The 20,468-nt window shown below is 33.7% G+C and overlaps 1 protein-coding gene across 1 annotated transcript in view; it reads left to right on the plus strand.

The window, feature by feature from the left end:
• The first annotated feature begins 9,211 nt into the window (after nucleotides 1–9,211).
• LOC134839731 (uncharacterized) overlaps nucleotides 9,212–20,468 on the plus strand; it is a 31,634-nt gene continuing 20,377 nt past the window's right edge. Inside the window, exons 1-2 of the mRNA XM_063855353.1 lie at nucleotides 9,212–9,379; nucleotides 9,625–9,850. Coding sequence (XP_063711423.1) covers nucleotides 9,212–9,379; nucleotides 9,625–9,850 — 394 coding nt within the window. The remainder of the gene's footprint in view (nucleotides 9,380–9,624; nucleotides 9,851–20,468) is intronic.

The raw sequence follows: 20,468 nt of genomic DNA on the forward strand, positions 1-20,468 counted from the left end.
GGCTTTTTGAGAACAGTTGATTAGGTTGGTAACGGCAAAAAAACTGACTTAAAATTTTTTTAAAATGCTTACCATACTTTTTCCATATATGAAAATTGTATGACAAGTATTTTCGCCATAAGAGATAATTTTTTCGAAAAATTTTATAAACTTCAAAAAAAATGGTAGCATTTTTTTCAAAGGATGAGAACAAAATGCGAAAACAAATCCGTTCAAATCCAAGCAAAGGAGAAGCAATCAAGAACGAAAAAAAAAGAACTTTCGTTTAATTTTTTTTCTCTCGAAAATGCTTTGCTGCAAGCAACCTTTTCTGGAATTCGTCACCCTTTGGCATTTTTAGGGGTTGCAGATAGATAATAAAGCCCTATAATTATGTAATTTAATCGTTTTCCATAGAAAAAAAATCAAAAATGAAAAAATAAATTTTTTTGGAAGATCGATTTTTTTTTCTTTTGAGCTTTCATTTTACATTTTACAATTCCACACCCAACTGTGATATCTGTGATTTTTGCGATGTTTTGTGAAAACAATATGGTTGATATCTAGTGAGAGAAACCGAGAGAGGGTGTTATTTCAAACTTTTTATTCTTTTTTCAATATCTACCAATTTTTAAATCTATCATTTTTTTTTTCAAATTTCAGAAAAATTCACATTGATTGCCAATATTAATGCCGTCTAACCCACCGATTTCTTATTTGGGCAATATTTACCTGTTGGGTGTCGTGGCAAAAACCAAAAACAAAGCGAAACTAAAAAACTATTTTTTACTGTTAAAAATAGCTAGTTAATATTTGTTTCTGAGTGAGCTGTCTGGTCTTCCAGTCGTCGCTTTTTCTGATGATATTGCTGATGAATTTTGGTGATAAAGTTCGCATTTCGAGTGATGTGGTCGTATAACTATCTTGGAACGAATTTCTAAGATAACCAAGGAGGCACGATAACAATGAAGCCTTATCTAGATTTTCTACAAGATATGCCATTTTTAAACTCCTAAGTCTTTATTGAAGATTTATTTACGGAGTAGACAAACAAAGGACAAATATTGCAATCAATTGTAATACTTTCCCCGGAAGCTCAATTGTAATATTTTCCTCCGAAAACTTCCAAGTCTTTGTAATTGAGAAAGAAGAAGTTCGGTCATGATTATCTTTGGTTCCAAGGATAGTGTTCTCAAATTTTTCTTAGAAATGCCGGCCCAAATAGTTCTCCGCAAAATTAAAGGCCTTTTGCGAACTCGAAACTTCGTCCTTCTTTTCATACAATTTTTTATTACGCTTGCAATTAGCAAGCGTTATCAAATCGGAATATAGACTTTTTTCGGGTTAACAACTAATTTGACAAAATCACTGATTCATTTGCTCAGTTATCGTGTACTGCATTGAATTCGGCAAACATGCTCAGTTTCTTGAAAATTCAAATTAAACTACTAGTTGCGAAAATTATCAACAGTTATTTTTTTTCTCGTCTTAAATGGTTTGCTGGCAAGCGATTTTTTGATAAAAACTTTGCTACAAAATAGAAAAACGTCTTACACTATTCAGGGCGCGAATAGTATTTTTAGGTTCAAATTCCAAAAATATTTCATAGCATGAATGGGTTTGCAAAAAATTATAAACTCTAAAGCAAGCTGAAGCATTTATAAGCAAGTCCATGACGTGATGAAACTTCGAATTTTTCATATTGAGTTCATATCATTTTTTTTTCATATATCATTGAAGAAGTTGGATCGAACAAATATTCTTAAGCAGGCTCATCAAACGATAAAATTTTTAAGAGTCTTGATTGATTTCAGAGCCCGAGACAGCTCTCACACAAAAATAAACAAAATAGACTTTCTCAGCAAGAATTTTTTTAGCAAACTATTCAAACGACGGCGGAGTATGTCAAGTTATTTCAATAAAAGACTCGTTCTAGAAATGTTCAATTTTATTTTAGCAAGCTTTCAAGCGATAAAACTTTGAATCTTATCATGTTACTTTATAGCGATTCAGTTCGCAAGAAGTTGGAGCTTTCAGTGGCAAGCTTTTCAAGCGCGCGCTTTTCAAATTAAAGATGATTCATAGAGCAAAAAGATTCGCAAAAGGTTTTTTTCATGAGCAGGCCAACCAAGAGTTAAAAATTTTAAAACAAATTTAAAAAATTCGTAGAGCTAATCGGTTCGCGAAAACTAAGTTTTTCCAAGCCAGACAATTACACGATATTTCTCCATATTCAATTTGATTTTAAATGTGAAAAGATACACATATTGTTTAAAAATTTTAGCAAGCTTTTCAAGTGAGCTATTCTAGAAATTTGTACAATGATTCCACGGAGCGAATGAATTCCTAGTTATGCCATTGTGAAATAATTTTCGAGCTAATCCATTGTCTTTACCAGCCCACAAAGTTTGGATTTGTGTTAGCAAGCTATTTAAGCGATAAAACTTTGAATCAAGTCAAAAACACTCATACAGCAAGTCAGTTTGGGGCAGTTCAAACTTTATAAGAAAGCTATTTAAGCAAAAAAACTTTGAGACAAGCGTGAATCGGTCAGCGACAAATTCTCGTCAATCAAGTTCAGTTTGGTATCTCATTCGAACAGCTTGATTAAAAAATCAAAGCTGTGAAATTTAGTTTGGCTGTTCTGTGAGAAAAAAAACTTCGTTGATTTAAGTTCGGTCGTTCTAGAAATGATAAGTTTATTAAAATAATAAAGAGAAATTTTGGCACGCACAAATTTGCTTAGAGATTGATTCAAATAAATCGTGACTGCAATCGTGTCGAATATTCAAGATTCAGAATATTTCTGCCGCGTGTAGCTGAAAGTAATTTCTTGAACATTGCTCTCGATAGCCGCTTCAACTTTAGGACTTAAATTGAATTGATGTGTCATTCTTATTTTGAATTGATGTCATTCATTTTTTATATAAAACTATTTTTTGAAGATTTTTCGTTCACAAAGCTAGAAGTTAGATCAAAGTGAAGCTAACATTCAGTCACCGGTATATTTGACAGCGTTTATTACTAACTTTTTAGTTTTTTATCGAGCTACTGAATTCATTGATAAAATTATTGGGAAGTTAAATGAAAAGTTTATAGCAACTTTTATTGGTGAGTTTTAAATGGGTATTTGTTTGTTACTCTTTTGCATTTTTTTCGCGTCAACTCTTTTGTATTTAGGTCTTCCATAAATGACCAAGGCATAAAAACCCAGGTAGATTTTGAGACTCAGTTAGACAAAAATTTGTATCTTGTTTTTTCCATTCAAAATTACGTTCAACAATTGATTTTCAGACTAATTATTGTAGCTCAAGTGGTAATTCAGGCTGCAATGAAAAACTCCCAGAAAAGTTTGTATGAATCGATAAAAAAATCGTACTGTTTTTTTTTCGAACAAGTTCAGAGCTAATTTTGTAATTCAAGTCAAGTTGCAAATTTGACTGCAGTAAAAATTTTAAAATAAATCTTTTTTCGGTCGAGAAGATTTGGTTTGAATGTTTTTGCTTTCGTTCTGACGGAAGGAAGTATGGTTTAGGGTGGTTTCTTCTTTCAAAGAGAGGTTGCAAGGGGTTAAACATGGTATAATATTGAAACCTTATAGTAGTTTTTCGAATTTTAAGGCGAATATTTATTTAACGCTTTTCTTGGTGACGAGAAAACCAGTCTGAGTTTTTGCCGTTTTCAGACTAATTTACCCAAAGAACTGAGATACAGAGACTCAGTTTGCAATCTAATTGTGATCTTACGTTATTTTAGCTATTAGAAAAACTTATGAAATATCACGTCAGCGAAAAGAGTGTAGCACTTATTTCTCAACACTGATTAAAGTGCGAGAGCAAGTGTACTAGTAAATGCACTTCTACTTTGGGATATTTACTGTCGGCTTACTGAATTTTTTTGATGTTTTTTTTTCGAAATAAAAAAATAATAATTTCTTTGGTCCAGTGGCATCCTTCTCATTTCCTGTCTGCATAGCAAGCATAGCCCACAATGTTATGGCGTTTGTTGTATCACAAGTGTTGCGACGTCCCGCTCTGCCTCTGTTAACCTGCCACTCAATTAATATGAAAAAAATAGTTAAAATTAATCAGTTTCTTTTATAATTTCTTGAACCTGTGGCGTCGATGCGGATGCATTTATAAAACCACTGCTTCCGTTGTAGATCGAACACGGGAATCGGAGTTGTCCGGTTTAACGTCAGACCAGATACGACAGCCATGTGCTGTAGAATACCTCAAAAATGAAACCAGAACTGACGATAGACCAGCACCAGGTGGAGCAATCTGGGAACAGAGCCAGATGGAGCAATCTATACGACTAGGCGAACGAAGGAGAAGCCACGAATCGGTATAGCTCTCATTTTAACATATCTTGAAATAAAAATAAAAATAATATCGAAACACCACAAACAGTAGGCTTTTCCCTTTTCCGCTCCTTTGATCTCCTCTACATATGTAGTCTGTTTTTTTTTGGCATTGTTTGAATAGTTTTCTTCGTTCAAAGTTTGGAAATGTTTTGGTTATTTACTGGTATGCTTGCAATTTTTGGTACCATCTGAAGGCTTCGGAAACCGCATTTGGAAGATCTGCAGATCATCAACTCGAATCAGTGCATCATCATCGCACCAGTGACACAAAACGGGCCGTTACACCTCTCAGTTCTCCATTGGTGAATCGACTCTCAGTTTCATCTGATGGCGGCGGATTCGGAAATGCAGCAGCGTCCAATGAGATCACGAAGGGGAGGCGGGTTCAGTTTGCGGACTTCACTGCCTCCGCTTTCTATCATGTGCATTCATCCCCAATGGTGTTCAGACATCAGCTGAGAAAGAGAAAGATGTCCTGCAATTCGAATTCGAACGCAGATGGCGATAGCAGCAGTAGTATGTCATATTCTTTGGATTCAGATAGGCGTTCAGAAGACACCCAGAAGGTTCATAAGAGCTATGAATTAGTTGATGACAATGAGCGGGCCACAGTGATGTATGGGCGTTGACTTAGCGTATCTTTTTCTAAACTAAAATATAATGGGTTCTTGCCATCAATCAGAAAGCAAAACTTTGTTAACTTATGCTAGAAAGGCCCATACATCATCTCTATTGGCGTTGTACTTCGAACGGTTCTTCTCAAGCAACATTCCCTTCAGTGCATAATGGTTCAACTCGAGAGTTGAATCACTGCGACACTTTACACCTCGAACATGCCATTCGATACAGTCGAGACTCCGACTTAGTGTTTCGTAGTCCAGCGAAAACTGATCATTTTGAGCCAGCCCAAAATGCTTATCTAGATAGTGCCGTGTTTGCGACCTCGTTCCCAGGTTCCCATGATCTTATTTATGGCGAAGGATTCGACCGCGAAGGTTACACTTTCGACGAAACCAATACTCGTGGGTGGGCTTCTAAGGAAGCCAATCAACAAATAATTGTACCTGAAAATGAGGAATATTCAAATGGATTTAGGGACCAAATGAATTGCGAGAGGGTATATTCTAGTGAAATAAGCATGACATCAAGTGTGAGTGAAAATGAACAATCAATCTTATGTGGTGTTGGACCCGTGTGCGAGCAGAGTTCTCGTCCTTCCTTCTCTTCTTCCACCTTAGCAATTGGAAACAGCGGTTAGCATTTAAAATTGAATTTTTCAATTGAAATTCCTGTTGTACCAATCAAATCATTTTACGCCATTCAAAATGTGAATCCTTATTTCGAGAACTTAAAAAACTAGTGTTTTTTGGTAAATTTTAGGTACCTCTTCCAAAATTTATTGAAGAAAAGTGTGGTATCGGATTCCGAATCAGTTTAACGCTTGCGATTAGCAAGCGTCATCAAACCGGCATATAGACTTTTTTCGGGTTAATATTTAATTTAACAGAATCACTTGACTCATTTTACCTTCGGTTCATATGAATTCAAAAGTCAGAAGTTATTTTGCGCATATGGCGAAGAGCTAACGCACCTGCATATAAAATCGAAAGTCAATGGTTCGAATATTGCCAGAACCTGTTTTTTTTGTTCGCGCTTCAGAAAATTTTTGTCGGACTTCTCTTTGTCTGCTTTTTTTTGTCGGCTTAGTTGCCGCAGCACCAAATTTGCCTAAAATTTGGACAATTTTTACTCAAATTAAAAAACAGTTTAGTTTATTCCAGTTTCGGGCAAATAGTTGAGTTCCAAGAAGTTGTTCCTATTTTTTTTTTACTATTTTTTCATGCTGTTCATTAAAAATTTTTGATGTAGTTTTCTTTATAAATTCAAGGAGTGTTATGCGCATCTGGTGCAGTGGTAATACCCATGCTTGAGACGACAAATCCCAGAAGCTCGATTGCAGTCGGAACCTGTTTTTTGTGGTCGGAACCTTTCTTTCTAATTTTTGTCGGATTAGGTCCCGCTGAAACGTTCGGTTTCTTTTTTAGCTTTTTGAAAGCTTTTTGTAAAATTTCTAATGAAGCAGGTGATTTTTTCCAGGAATTGTTTGGCCTTTTTTGCAATTTTTATAATTTTTTTGGACAAAACAAACAAATTTGTGAGATTTTTTTTTGATTTGTCTTTTCATTTGCTGCTTATCAATTTTGGCTGACCGGCCTTTTTTCGGCCTGTTTTTTTTTGAAAATCGCCCTTCGAGAAAATTCTAGATCCGCTCCTGAGTCGGAACATTCTATGCTACAGCGAACGGCTATCTTTGTAGATATGAGCAATCTAAAGTAAATTAGAAAATTCATTCTATTCACGAAATTAATTTAAATATAGGGTGGCGTTCAATTGTTCCGAAACTGAAAAACTGTTCAGCAGTGCCGAAAATCATCCATTTTTGGCGCTGTTGAACAAAGTTTGATTTTTGGGCGCTGTTGTACTTCGGCAGTGTTGTACTGTCTCAACTAGAGATCCGGCATCAGCAAATTTTGGTTATTTTCTACACTTTATCTAGAAATTTCTCATTTAAAGACACGAAAATTGATATCAAGCATCGAGTCCTCAGACTGAAGTCATTGAAACGTTTTAAAATACTTTGATAATAATGCTCATCATTGATTGTTATAGAAAAACATCTAATGAGTTCAGTGATTTCGAATGAAGCGGATTTGACAGTTGATAGTGATGTGGTCATTGCAGCTCCAAATTACAAAGCGTCCCACACGCCAGCTGCGTCTGAGAGCATACTGTCCGAGATTGACAATTTCAACAGCGCCTTCTCACTGCCTCAAAATCACGACATCATGGTTAGTTTTGCGCTATCCTTATTTCCACTTGTTTACACGAGGTCATTTTTGATGTATTGACTTGATCAAACTAAAAAAAAAAACGCAAAAACAAACGTTTTAATTTACAAAAGTCTTCCTTTGTTTCTATAATTTTTTGCGTTGACCCTACAAGGTCAGTTCTCAAAATGAGTTATTGTCCCCAAAATCATCTTGTGACAAGCCTAAACTATTGTGATTTGAATTTTGATGCGTCCCTCCTTTAGTCTGACGTGAGTGGTGGAAATTTGGACCAATCAGAATCGTCAGATGACCTGAATGCGGGAGTTCATATGGGCGTTGGCGACTTCTCTGAATACATTATATCTGCTTCGTCTCATGGGAGAGCATCAGTTGATGCCCTGCAGCAGCATACAAGGCAAGCTCAGGAGCGGAGCAGCAAAGAAAGAAAGAGTGAGCCGAAATCGGACAACAAAGATGCCGATTCGAGAGGTAAAATAAGACTAAGGTCTTCAACAGCAGTTCTTAAGTATATTTTAATTGGCCGGTTAAAAATTGCCATTTACAGTCAGCTTTGAATCAAATTATTTAAAATACGCCAAAAAAAAATTGTCGTTCTCTAGTTCATTTTTTACCATAAAAGCTAAATAGTAGTAAAAGATGCCGTAAAAGATGTCGTTTTCTCTAACATATTTGAGTTTTCTCTTGGAACTGACTGAATCGTTTTTGATGAATTTCAAGGGCAACTCAAATGGGTCTTCTCTGAGTTCAGTCATTTTGGTTATTTAAAGTTTTGTTTGCCTTTTGAGCAATATCATACTGGTGGTGTGGTGGAACCTGCAACTAGGCATTTCTATTCAAAAATTAAAGCGAAGTCTGTTTATATACAACTTATTTCATTTATTAAAACCGATTAGGCCTATGCGTATTGTCATGGCCTATGCGTACCAGCATATAAAATCGAAAGTCAATGGTTCGAATATTGCCAGAACCTGTTTTTTTTGTTCGCGCTTCAGAAAATTTTTGTCGGACTTCTCTTTGTCTGCTTTTTTTTGTCGGCTTAGTTGCCGCAGCACCAAATTTGCCTAAAATTTGGACAATTTTTACTCAAATTAAAAAACAGTTTAGTTTATTCCAGTTTCGGGCAAATAGTTGAGTTCCAAGAAGTTGTTCCTATTTTTTTTTTACTATTTTTTCATGCTGTTCATTAAAAATTTTTGATGTAGTTTTCTTTATAAATTCAAGGAGTGTTATGCGCATCTGGTGCAGTGGTAATACCCATGCTTGAGACGACAAATCCCAGAAGCTCGATTGCAGTCGGAACCTGTTTTTTGTGGTCGGAACCTTTCTTTCTAATTTTTGTCGGATTAGGTCCCGCTGAAACGTTCGGTTTCTTTTTTAGCTTTTTGAAAGCTTTTTGTAAAATTTCTAATGAAGCAGGTGATTTTTTCCAGGAATTGTTTGGCCTTTTTTGCAATTTTTATAATTTTTTTGGACAAAACAAACAAATTTGTGAGATTTTTTTTTGATTTGTCTTTTCATTTGCTGCTTATCAATTTTGGCTGACCGGCCTTTTTTCGGCCTGTTTTTTTTTGAAAATCGCCCTTCGAGAAAATTCTAGATCCGCTCCTGAGTCGGAACATTCTATGCTACAGCGAACGGCTATCTTTGTAGATATGAGCAATCTAAAGTAAATTAGAAAATTCATTCTATTCACGAAATTAATTTAAATATAGGGTGGCGTTCAATTGTTCCGAAACTGAAAAACTGTTCAGCAGTGCCGAAAATCATCCATTTTTGGCGCTGTTGAACAAAGTTTGATTTTTGGGCGCTGTTGTACTTCGGCAGTGTTGTACTGTCTCAACTAGAGATCCGGCATCAGCAAATTTTGGTTATTTTCTACACTTTATCTAGAAATTTCTCATTTAAAGACACGAAAATTGATATCAAGCATCGAGTCCTCAGACTGAAGTCATTGAAACGTTTTAAAATACTTTGATAATAATGCTCATCATTGATTGTTATAGAAAAACATCTAATGAGTTCAGTGATTTCGAATGAAGCGGATTTGACAGTTGATAGTGATGTGGTCATTGCAGCTCCAAATTACAAAGCGTCCCACACGCCAGCTGCGTCTGAGAGCATACTGTCCGAGATTGACAATTTCAACAGCGCCTTCTCACTGCCTCAAAATCACGACATCATGGTTAGTTTTGCGCTATCCTTATTTCCACTTGTTTACACGAGGTCATTTTTGATGTATTGACTTGATCAAACTAAAAAAAAAAACGCAAAAACAAACGTTTTAATTTACAAAAGTCTTCCTTTGTTTCTATAATTTTTTGCGTTGACCCTACAAGGTCAGTTCTCAAAATGAGTTATTGTCCCCAAAATCATCTTGTGACAAGCCTAAACTATTGTGATTTGAATTTTGATGCGTCCCTCCTTTAGTCTGACGTGAGTGGTGGAAATTTGGACCAATCAGAATCGTCAGATGACCTGAATGCGGGAGTTCATATGGGCGTTGGCGACTTCTCTGAATACATTATATCTGCTTCGTCTCATGGGAGAGCATCAGTTGATGCCCTGCAGCAGCATACAAGGCAAGCTCAGGAGCGGAGCAGCAAAGAAAGAAAGAGTGAGCCGAAATCGGACAACAAAGATGCCGATTCGAGAGGTAAAATAAGACTAAGGTCTTCAACAGCAGTTCTTAAGTATATTTTAATTGGCCGGTTAAAAATTGCCATTTACAGTCAGCTTTGAATCAAATTATTTAAAATACGCCAAAAAAAAATTGTCGTTCTCTAGTTCATTTTTTACCATAAAAGCTAAATAGTAGTAAAAGATGCCGTAAAAGATGTCGTTTTCTCTAACATATTTGAGTTTTCTCTTGGAACTGACTGAATCGTTTTTGATGAATTTCAAGGGCAACTCAAATGGGTCTTCTCTGAGTTCAGTCATTTTGGTTATTTAAAGTTTTGTTTGCCTTTTGAGCAATATCATACTGGTGGTGTGGTGGAACCTGCAACTAGGCATTTCTATTCAAAAATTAAAGCGAAGTCTGTTTATATACAACTTATTTCATTTATTAAAACCGATTAGGCCTATGCGTATTGTCATGTTGACGCAGACGTAATATCCTTGATTTACCAGAGAAAAGTGTGAATAATCCGAGTCTCGCCCGAAACTTTTTGCAAATTAGTTTCGTAGTATTCAACCGCATCCTGTTCCCGGTTTCTGTTTTTTTTTTTCAATTCAAATCATAAATCTATGCCAGCTTAGGAGTAACATGTATCAGACTTATTTGTTTAATTGATCCGCTCATAAAATTATTCCAGTTTGAATAAGCGCGAGCTTGATTTGGTCCAGATTACGCGTTATTAGACTTGGAATGATTGATCAAAGTTTGTTTGACGTGTTTGTATCGCTAGTGGTGCTAAGTTTCATGTCCCCTCTATGTTGATACATTTTATGATTGGATAATTTAGATATTTTACCAATGTAAAGTATTTAATATTAACCAATCATGATCCATCTAACTAACAACCCACTTATTTGTAAGTGCTGAAGTTACTTGTAATTTCAGCACCAGAGAGATTTGAATTTAACTTAGAAATTAGTTGGACTCTCCCGAGCACTTCAACAGCCGCAATAGACCAGTATACCCTAGATCTATTGAGCCTAGCAGAGACTAGTTAAACAACCTGAGACTAGATAGTATAAGAGTAAGATTAGGATCGGTATTAGACTAAGAAGTTGCACGAATCTATCCGGCCGAAAATAAGATAGCGTGACGAGCAGACGGTGTACCCTATCCGAAATTACTCTATGAGTTAACCAACTCGGTCCTAACTCATCTGGTGCGACCATAAGTCTCGAACAAGACCTTAATAGCTTAGAATTAACCAAAATAGATTAGAAATTAGACAAAAACATTTACAAAATGTTATACGACAATAATTTAATCGAAATGTCTCTACGACTCAATAGATCAGAGCCAATATTCCGAACCATAACAGAACTACCCGGAATTGGAAGAAGACCTCGAACCAGAGACGACATACGACAAAGTAGAAACTTGCCATATAGCTATATGATAGTTAGGCAAAAACCAGAACAAACTTTTATATTTAGAATACTACTGGCAATGAATTTAGATTTTCATTTGCAAACATAAAACCTTGAATTTAATCTTCAAAATCATTACAGGCGCTAAACAAAATTATTAATATACAATAACGATTGATAAAAAGATCTAAGATCGTTTTCCTAAAACTCTGCAGTAATATACAAAACATGTTTGAAAAATATTTATTGAAAAATAAAAAATAAAAATTAGTAGCATGACAATAAATGGTTAGTAATCATAAATCATCCTGTTGTTCCAGCTCAATCACCTAAAACATAACAGCAATCATAAACCCACTAATATCATCAAAACACTAAATCTTTCCTTTACACACATTAAAAATTTTATTAAAACTTAAATTCACTTAATTTTAAAACCAGATCATCAAGGCTTATCCTTGGATCTTAAATCATTTTCTACTTAATTAAATTTCAAATTTGATCATCAAGGCTTATCCTTGGATCAAACAGAACAACTTTGTTCTCCCCCACCCACTTAATTAGTGTCTAACGACCTCAAACGTCGATTCACTACCCAACCCTTTCTAAAGACCTAAGACTAATAGAAATTTTTAAACAAAACTAATCATTCAAATTAGGATAAACAGTGAAGAACTTCGGTTATTCATCCTTCACTTGACCCCCCCTCTTACCAGACCCAGGATAAATCTTAGACTTAGTAAGTTTAAAATAGTATCTAACGAACTACTCGCGTTCTAATTATACCTGAACCTTGTGGATCGATTTACTATTCTCCAACCCTTGAACACAATCACTACCCCTAAGTAAGATTAAGTAAGTTAACACCTTAACTTATACTAGCCACGAGAAAGTAAAAAATCATTCTTCGGAATCGATATACTTTTCTCTCCAACCCTGAACAAATAGACCCAGGTTAAGCTAACCAAAAAATCGTAAGAACTAACAGTTTAGGAAAATAGAAATCATTTAACAACCTTTTGCATCCGTCATCCTAAACCTTATGTCATTTAAAAACCTAGGAAATAAACAAACAATCGTTTTACACAATTGTGAAATAGATAACAAAAAATACGACCTTGTAATCACACCTCATACACAAACAGTTGGATACATTCGAACAAAACGACAAACACTAAAAAGAAAAATAATAACGAAACAAAGACAAATAACACGAAAAAGATTTTCAAAAAATCGAAACGCATTTTCAGAATCAGAAACCAACAGTTTAGACGAACTTTACAAACTAAAAGAATCAATAGATAAAAATTGCCCACTTCACGATCAATTATATTTTTCTGACTCAGAAACAACTTCGAATTCATCAAAAAGAGGAAAAAGAAGAATAAAAAAGCAGTATAAACACAAACCAGTACATTTATACAATTGGAATCAACCAATTCGACACATTAATAATTACATATTAACAGTCATCGAACGAAAAAATGAGCTCAACGCACACCCCAGGTGAAGAAAGTCCAGATGATGATGAAATCTTTCCTTTTATAGTAGATGCAACCACTGATAGAGGACAGCATATATTTTGCACAAATTTACTATTAAATTTATTTGAACCCGGAATTAGTCCATGTAAAACAGAGTTCCCAGATGTAAAAATCAAAAGACAAATCATAGATCACTACTTAAAAGATATATGCAACATAACGCAACAGTATGGAATCTACTCCATAGAATTCACCTCACCAAACCATAATAATAGAAAATATACAATTCAAACAGACGATCTTGATTTAGAATTTTCAAAAGTTTTTTCAGAATATATAAAAAGCATCCAATATCATAACTCACAAAGAGCAAACTCCATATTCACCAATGAAGTTTTCGCAATAATATATAGTTATATTTCGATATTAGAAAACGAAATCCCAATAACAAATGTCTCACCGACAGAAACATCTAAACATTTAAGAGTACGACATGAAATCACACTACTCTCTAGTTATTTAAACATCATTAAAGAAAATTTCACGAAAGACGACGTTTCACAACATACAAAACACGATCTACAAAAAATTTTGGCATGGTTCATAATAGATTATTTCACTCACAATATTGATTTAATTGCACAAGCAAGAAAAAATTTTAGACCCCAAAACTCGAACGATGATACCGCTATCACAGAACAATCAGATTATGTTTGGGACCCCGAATGGTCTCATCCCGCATTTATAAGCTTCCCACAATCAATCTCAAGTCAAGCAATAAGTACGATATCTTACATAAGAGATTATGTAAAAATAATACCATTCACCATTGATGCAACACCATTAAACTATAATACATTTTTGCCCGATACACAAAATAATAGTTTAAACTCTACAGTCATACACAATGAAAACCTCAATGGAACTAGGAATCTTACTCAACAAGATATCCAGACACCATCACACTTCATAAATGAAGAAATTGTACACACAACAACTACACAACAAAGTATTTCACCAATACGCCCAAATTTAACAACACCAAGAAATACAAATCCTTCACAAACACAGGTAACCTTACAATCAACCGTTAAACCTTCGGTTGCCCCTAAATATTCACATATGGATTACCAAACATACAGACCCATGACAATACCATCAAAAACACGCAAAACATTCACTAGAAACAACTTTGCAGACCATAATTATAATTATACACATCCATCAAAAACATATAACCAACCACAAAGAAATTTTAACCAATATACAAGATCTCGAAATTGGGATAACCCAATGACCCAACCTAATTCAATAAATTTCCAAACAAATCCTCCACAGGATCACAGTGAAAATTACCCATTTTTTCAGCAAAATAAAAATAAAAAACAAACATCTTATCAAATGGATTATTTATCCTCAGATGATGATTTCTTACAACCAGATATATTTGCACCAAATACTCAAGAATATCGTAGACAAGAAATACAGAAAACACGTACAAATCATAGAAATTTTTCTCCACAACCAATAGATGCACAACATCAACAACCAATTCAACAACAAAATTTAATTAATACACAATCTTTTCAACCAATTCAACAACAAAATCCAATGACTACACACTCGTATCAACCATCACAAATGCAAAATGAAATACCACTCCCATATTATCTCCAACAACATGAAATAACAAGAAACCAACTTTCAAATTTTTCTCAAATGCCAAATGCAGCAGAATCATTACAAATGACAATGAATCCATACCTTATGGGTGGATCATCAATAACATCAAACAAACCTTTAATGGTTTTCACAGGAACAGACCCTGAATATTCTGTAGAAGATTATTTAAATGCAGTAACAGCAAACCTGATTTTAAATATTGGACCTGAACCAATTAATACGCCACTACATCAAAACTGGATACATCGACGCACAGCGTTAATACAAACAACCTTAGATGGCGCAGCCCAAAAATGGTTTTCAGTACTACCTCTAGAAATAAAATCAAACTGGAAAAGGTTTACACAGGAATTTTCAAAAATGTTTGACTCCGAAAGAAACAAACAACAACAAAGAGTTTTATGTAATGAAATTCGCAGATTACCAAACGAAACCATCAAGCAAATAGCAGTACGAATCGAAACACTAGTTCGAAAAGCATATTCATTAAATACACATGACTATAAAAACACAAAGATGACAGAAATCTTAATGATGACCTTAACACCACAATTAAGGAAAATAGCAATAAAAAAGAGAGCATCCCATCCTTCTTCAATTCGAGAACCCGATTTAGATTTTCGAAAACTAGTAGACAAATTAGAACAAGCAGAAATCACGATGAAACTAGAAGAAACGGAAAATCTGAAATTACAATACGTTAACAGAATTGAAACGACTCCCACTAATATTAATAATATACAGGAATCAGAGACAGACCTCGTTGAAAAAATCACTGAAATACTCAATATTTACGAAAAGAACCCGAACTTTAAAGGCAAACCATCTTTCAAAAAATGGTGTAATTATTGCCGACGATACGGACATAGTATTTCCGAATGTAGACAAAAACAGCAAGACAATCAAAATAAACCTCAAAAATATAAAGAACCAAATAAATCATTCTATCAATACATGAAAAAAGATCAAAATCTACCGAACAAAACAGTCCACAGCAACAACAGTTCAGGAAAACCACTCCCGAACAATACAAATTATACAAGAAATCAATCACCATATAACTCAAGTTATAGAGGAAGATCGCCAGAACGAAGAAATACACAAAATTCATCACAAAATCACTACAATAGACCAAATAGTAGAAGTAACTACTCCAGATCAAATTCAAATACACAACGATTTGTTTCTAGATCTAATTCCCAATCAAGAAATAACTACTATCCAAACAACCAATCACGAAATTCATCATACAATAGGAATAGAAACTACTCCTATAATCGAAATAGAAGTTATTCAAACAACCGAAACCAGAATTACCCGAACAATCAATCAAGGAATAACTCATATAATAGATCGAACTATAACAGACCAAACAATAATTACCAAAACAGATCGCGAAATAATTCACAAAATCGACACTCAAGTTATAATAATCGTTATAGAAATTATTCCCAATCACCACACCGGAATAATAATAACTATAATAATTCTAATAATCGCCACAGAAGTAGTACACCTAAACATCAAAGACAAATCAATCAAGTACAATCTAATCCAGAAACAACATCAGACCCTCCAGGTATTGATGACACAGTAACTGATACGTTACAACTCAATCAAATAAACTGTACATCATCAGATTCAGAAAGTGATACTGAAAACACTCTTTCTATCAATATGATAAAAGTCGAAAATGACTATGAATCTGTCATATATGAACAACCCTTTTCATCACACATATATGAAAATCAATCAGAATTTCTTCAAAATTATTACACTACACCCATAAATTCCACACCAACGACACAAGAAACAAATGAGATTAACACTACAAATCAAACCAATAAAAATACCAAAACAAAATGCTTGAATACAAACCACATTTATCAAAATATACAAAAAGAACAACCCAAAGAAAAAATTTGGACAATACCATTTCTCTTAGAAAGCCCAAGAAATAAAGAATTTCAACCACCAGACCTTGAAATAGATTTTTTAATTGATTCAGGAGCAGAATCAAACATAATAAACATCCCCACATGGAATGAAATAAAAACTTTACACCCAAAGCTAACACCTCTTGAAACCTCCAGTAAGTTAGCAACAGCACAAGGATCAACATTGATAAACTACGGAAAAATCCAATTATTTCTCCTCCCCACCAGAACAATGGAGCAAAGCAAAATTTTAAATAAGCCATTTAAACAAATATTCCATATCACTGATATTAAATATAATATCATTGGAATACCATTTATTTCGAAGTATATACCAACAATTAACATACTAAATAGTAAAATATTAATCAAAGATAAATATACAAAAACAAAAGAAACATCCTTAACATTTTTTCAAAGATTAAATAAACAACCACCATTCTTTTCAAAATTCTACCCGATATTTAACCAACAAAAAAAACACCTAAAACCACTATCAGGAAATATCTATAATTTTTCAATCAAACAAGTTCACCAATATGATAAAGAACAAAACAAACAAAAATTTTATATGTCAGAATTTGAATTCAAACCTATTCACAAATTTTTCAAAATCACAATCTCATCCATAAAATATTTGAAAAATTCTAATTCCGATATCATTTCCTTACATGTCTATAACAACACACCTTACCAAGTAACATTACCTTTAGGACTTTTAGGATATTGTGAAACCAACGCTACAATATCACCAATACACGAAAAAGCCTATCGCGTAAATAATATACTCCAATTACTAGATATTTGCCAATCTACAATTCTTAATGAAGAATTATCTATAAATAATATAATAAGTAACGAAAACAGAAATACGGATTATTTCACAAAAACTCCATATTTCAAACCTACATTCAACATAAGTAACTACACAGAGGACCAACAGAAATTTTTAACAATGTTTAATTTCCAACATTCACAAATAACACAAGACGAATTCGAAAAATTAGCCAAACAGCTAATTAAATATTCATCAGTCTATGCAACATTAAAATTCGATGTTGGAAAAATCAGTTCATCACTACATCTCCCGTTAAAACCAGACGCAGTTTTCAAAAAACAGAGAGCAAGTAAAGTACCAATTCACTTACATGATAAAGTGAACAGATTACTCGATATTTTAGAACAATACAACATTATATCACCAGTTAATAAAGAAGAACAACCAAAAGGCAACACATTTATCAACCCCGTTATCATTCTAGCTAAAGGAGAATCATTAAAAATCGTTCTCGATGCTAGATACCTCAATTCACTTATAGATGAATCAAAATGTAATTGGCCCATTGAACCAATACAAGTTATTTTAACAAAAATAAACGGCAAATACTTTACAACCGCCGATATGAATAGTGCATACAATCAAATGCCACTAGATGAACAATCACGACGTTTAACACAATTTGTTATCGGAAACCAACAATATGAATTCAACCGCTTATTCTATGGAATATCCATAGGACCAGCAGCATTTTCAGCTTTTATGAGCAAAATTTTTAGACCACTAATACTCAAGAAAAACGCAATCACCTATTTAGACGATGTTTTTATGCAATCACAAACAAAAGACGAGATGTTCAATGTTTTAGAAAAATATCACCAAATACTTCAGAACGAAAATCTGAAGGCCGCCCCCGATAAATCACACTTCTTTTTGACAAGAGTGAAATTCTTAGGACATAATATAGAAAGAAAAACAATCACTCCATTGAAATCACGCATTGACGCTATTCAAAAACTTCAACCACCAACAAATAAAAAGAAAATCCAAGAATTTCTTGGAATGTTAAACTTTTTAAGTAAATATGTTTATAAAATGCAATTATATCTACGACCATTTTATAACATCCTTAGACAACAAAATAATTTTGAATGGAACACAGAACAACAAACACGATTTGAAGAAGTAAAGAAACTTTTAACTGAACAAATTTCAAACACAATTCCAGATTCAAATCAACCATTTTATGCAATGTGCGATGCTTCGAACTTTGGCATCGGTGCAGCACTATTACAATCACATAATGGTACAAATAAAATGAACCTCATATCAGCAAATTCTCGATTATTCACTCAAGCAGAGCTACGACTCTCAACTCTAATGAGAGAATGTACAGCCATAATATATACACTGACAGAATATGAATTTCTGATACTTGGATCAAAACATCCAACAGTTCTATTCACAGACCATAAACCAATCATCTTTCTCTTTACACAAAAATCTAACCCAAACCACCGAGTTTACAGATTTCAACTAATTCTAATGAAATTTCCAAACTTACATATAGTTTGGACTGCAGGAAAAAATCTTGCATTACCAGACACCTTAAGTCGAAATACACCACCTGAATTACTTACACGTAAAACCACAGTTGAAATACCCAAAAATATAAAATTCTACCTTGCAGAAAACGAAACATCACCCCGATTGGAATGCAAATATGCAGTAAAAACTGATATTGAACAATCACAAATAAATAATTTACAACATTTCCCACTTTATTTAGATTGTCAAAATAATCATTATGAAGTTGATTTACTTGGAACATCAACTTTCAAACCAATCCCATATTCTCAATGGATAAAAAATAACACCCAACAAAAACGAACAAAACAACACCCGCCTAAAAAAGACCATTTTCCACTAATTGAAAAAGAAGATTTAACTGATAAAATAAATTTATCAGGACCACAAACAAATGATTCAAAGTACACAATAAATCAAGTTTTTGACCTTCACGACCCACTTGATACAATACCCTTATCTACATTAGAAATCGAAAACATTTCTCTCCCCCCAACAGAAACAATTACAATTTCAACACTGAAACAATATCAAAACCTTGACCCAGTAATTCGACAACTGAAATCATGGCACAAATATAAAACTAAACCTATCAAAGCAGATTCAACCATTTTAGGAAATAAAACACTCCTCCGATATTTTCGAAAATTCAATAATACAACAATTAACGAAAACACAGACCTTCTAGAATACAAATTAAATGAATCTACAGTTCCATGTCTCCCTTTAAGTATGATTCTTATAGCTTTTAATATTTCACATACACAAAATATTAAAGGACACTCTGGATCAGAAAAAACATATTCAAATTTTATACAAAATTTTTACTTCCCAAATGCACCAATTTGGATAAAAGTACTATGCAATGATTGTATAGTATGTCAACTAAATAAACCTTACCCAAATCAAAAACAAATAGCACAAAAACAAGATTTTAAAGGACAAAGTTTGTACTTCAATCATCGTATCTCATTTGATACTAAAGGACCAATTTCACCCTCATCAGAAGGAAACTCCTACATTATGGTAATTGTTGACGCATTTACACATTATGTAGCACTTAACCCAGTACCACATTGTAACGCTTATTACGCTTACACAACACTCTATGAACACTGGATAGCAAAATTCGGACTACCAGAAATTTTAGTTACAGACAACGGTACAGAATTCATAAATAATGAAATTATCACACTATGTCATTTATATAACATTAAACACAAACCACGTACATCTCATGCACCTTGGACAAACGGCTTAGTCGAAGGTATGAACCGTTCATTACAAGAATATCTTAGATGTATCATCAACGGAAATGATACAAAATATACCGAATGGTCAGCAGATGTAAAATTATTTCCCTTAGCATATAATTCACAAATTACGACAACTTTAGGAATGTCACCATACGAAATGGTTTTTAACCAAAAGCCACGCAAACCAATAATGTTTACAGCAAATTCTCATAAAAACGCACAAGGTTATTGTCAACCAAATAAAGACTCAATTTGTTATAACCTACCTTTACATACACACGACGAAGATCATTTTCATCACCCACAAATTCTTAAACTAGCCTCCGGTACACACACCGAATGGATTCTAAATAGAGATAAAAAACACAATGAAATTTATCAAAAAATAACAAAAAAGTTGTTACAAAGGCAAAATATTAATGAACAAATAAATTCACGCTTTACACCAGCCTCCGATTTAAAAATTGGAACATTTGTTTTAATACCCAATTTTAATACTCAA

Source organism: Symsagittifera roscoffensis, chromosome 2 (genome assembly GCF_963678635.1).
Source record: "Symsagittifera roscoffensis chromosome 2, txSymRosc1.1, whole genome shotgun sequence".
In the NCBI taxonomy this organism is placed as follows: Eukaryota; Metazoa; Xenacoelomorpha; order Acoela; family Convolutidae; genus Symsagittifera; species Symsagittifera roscoffensis.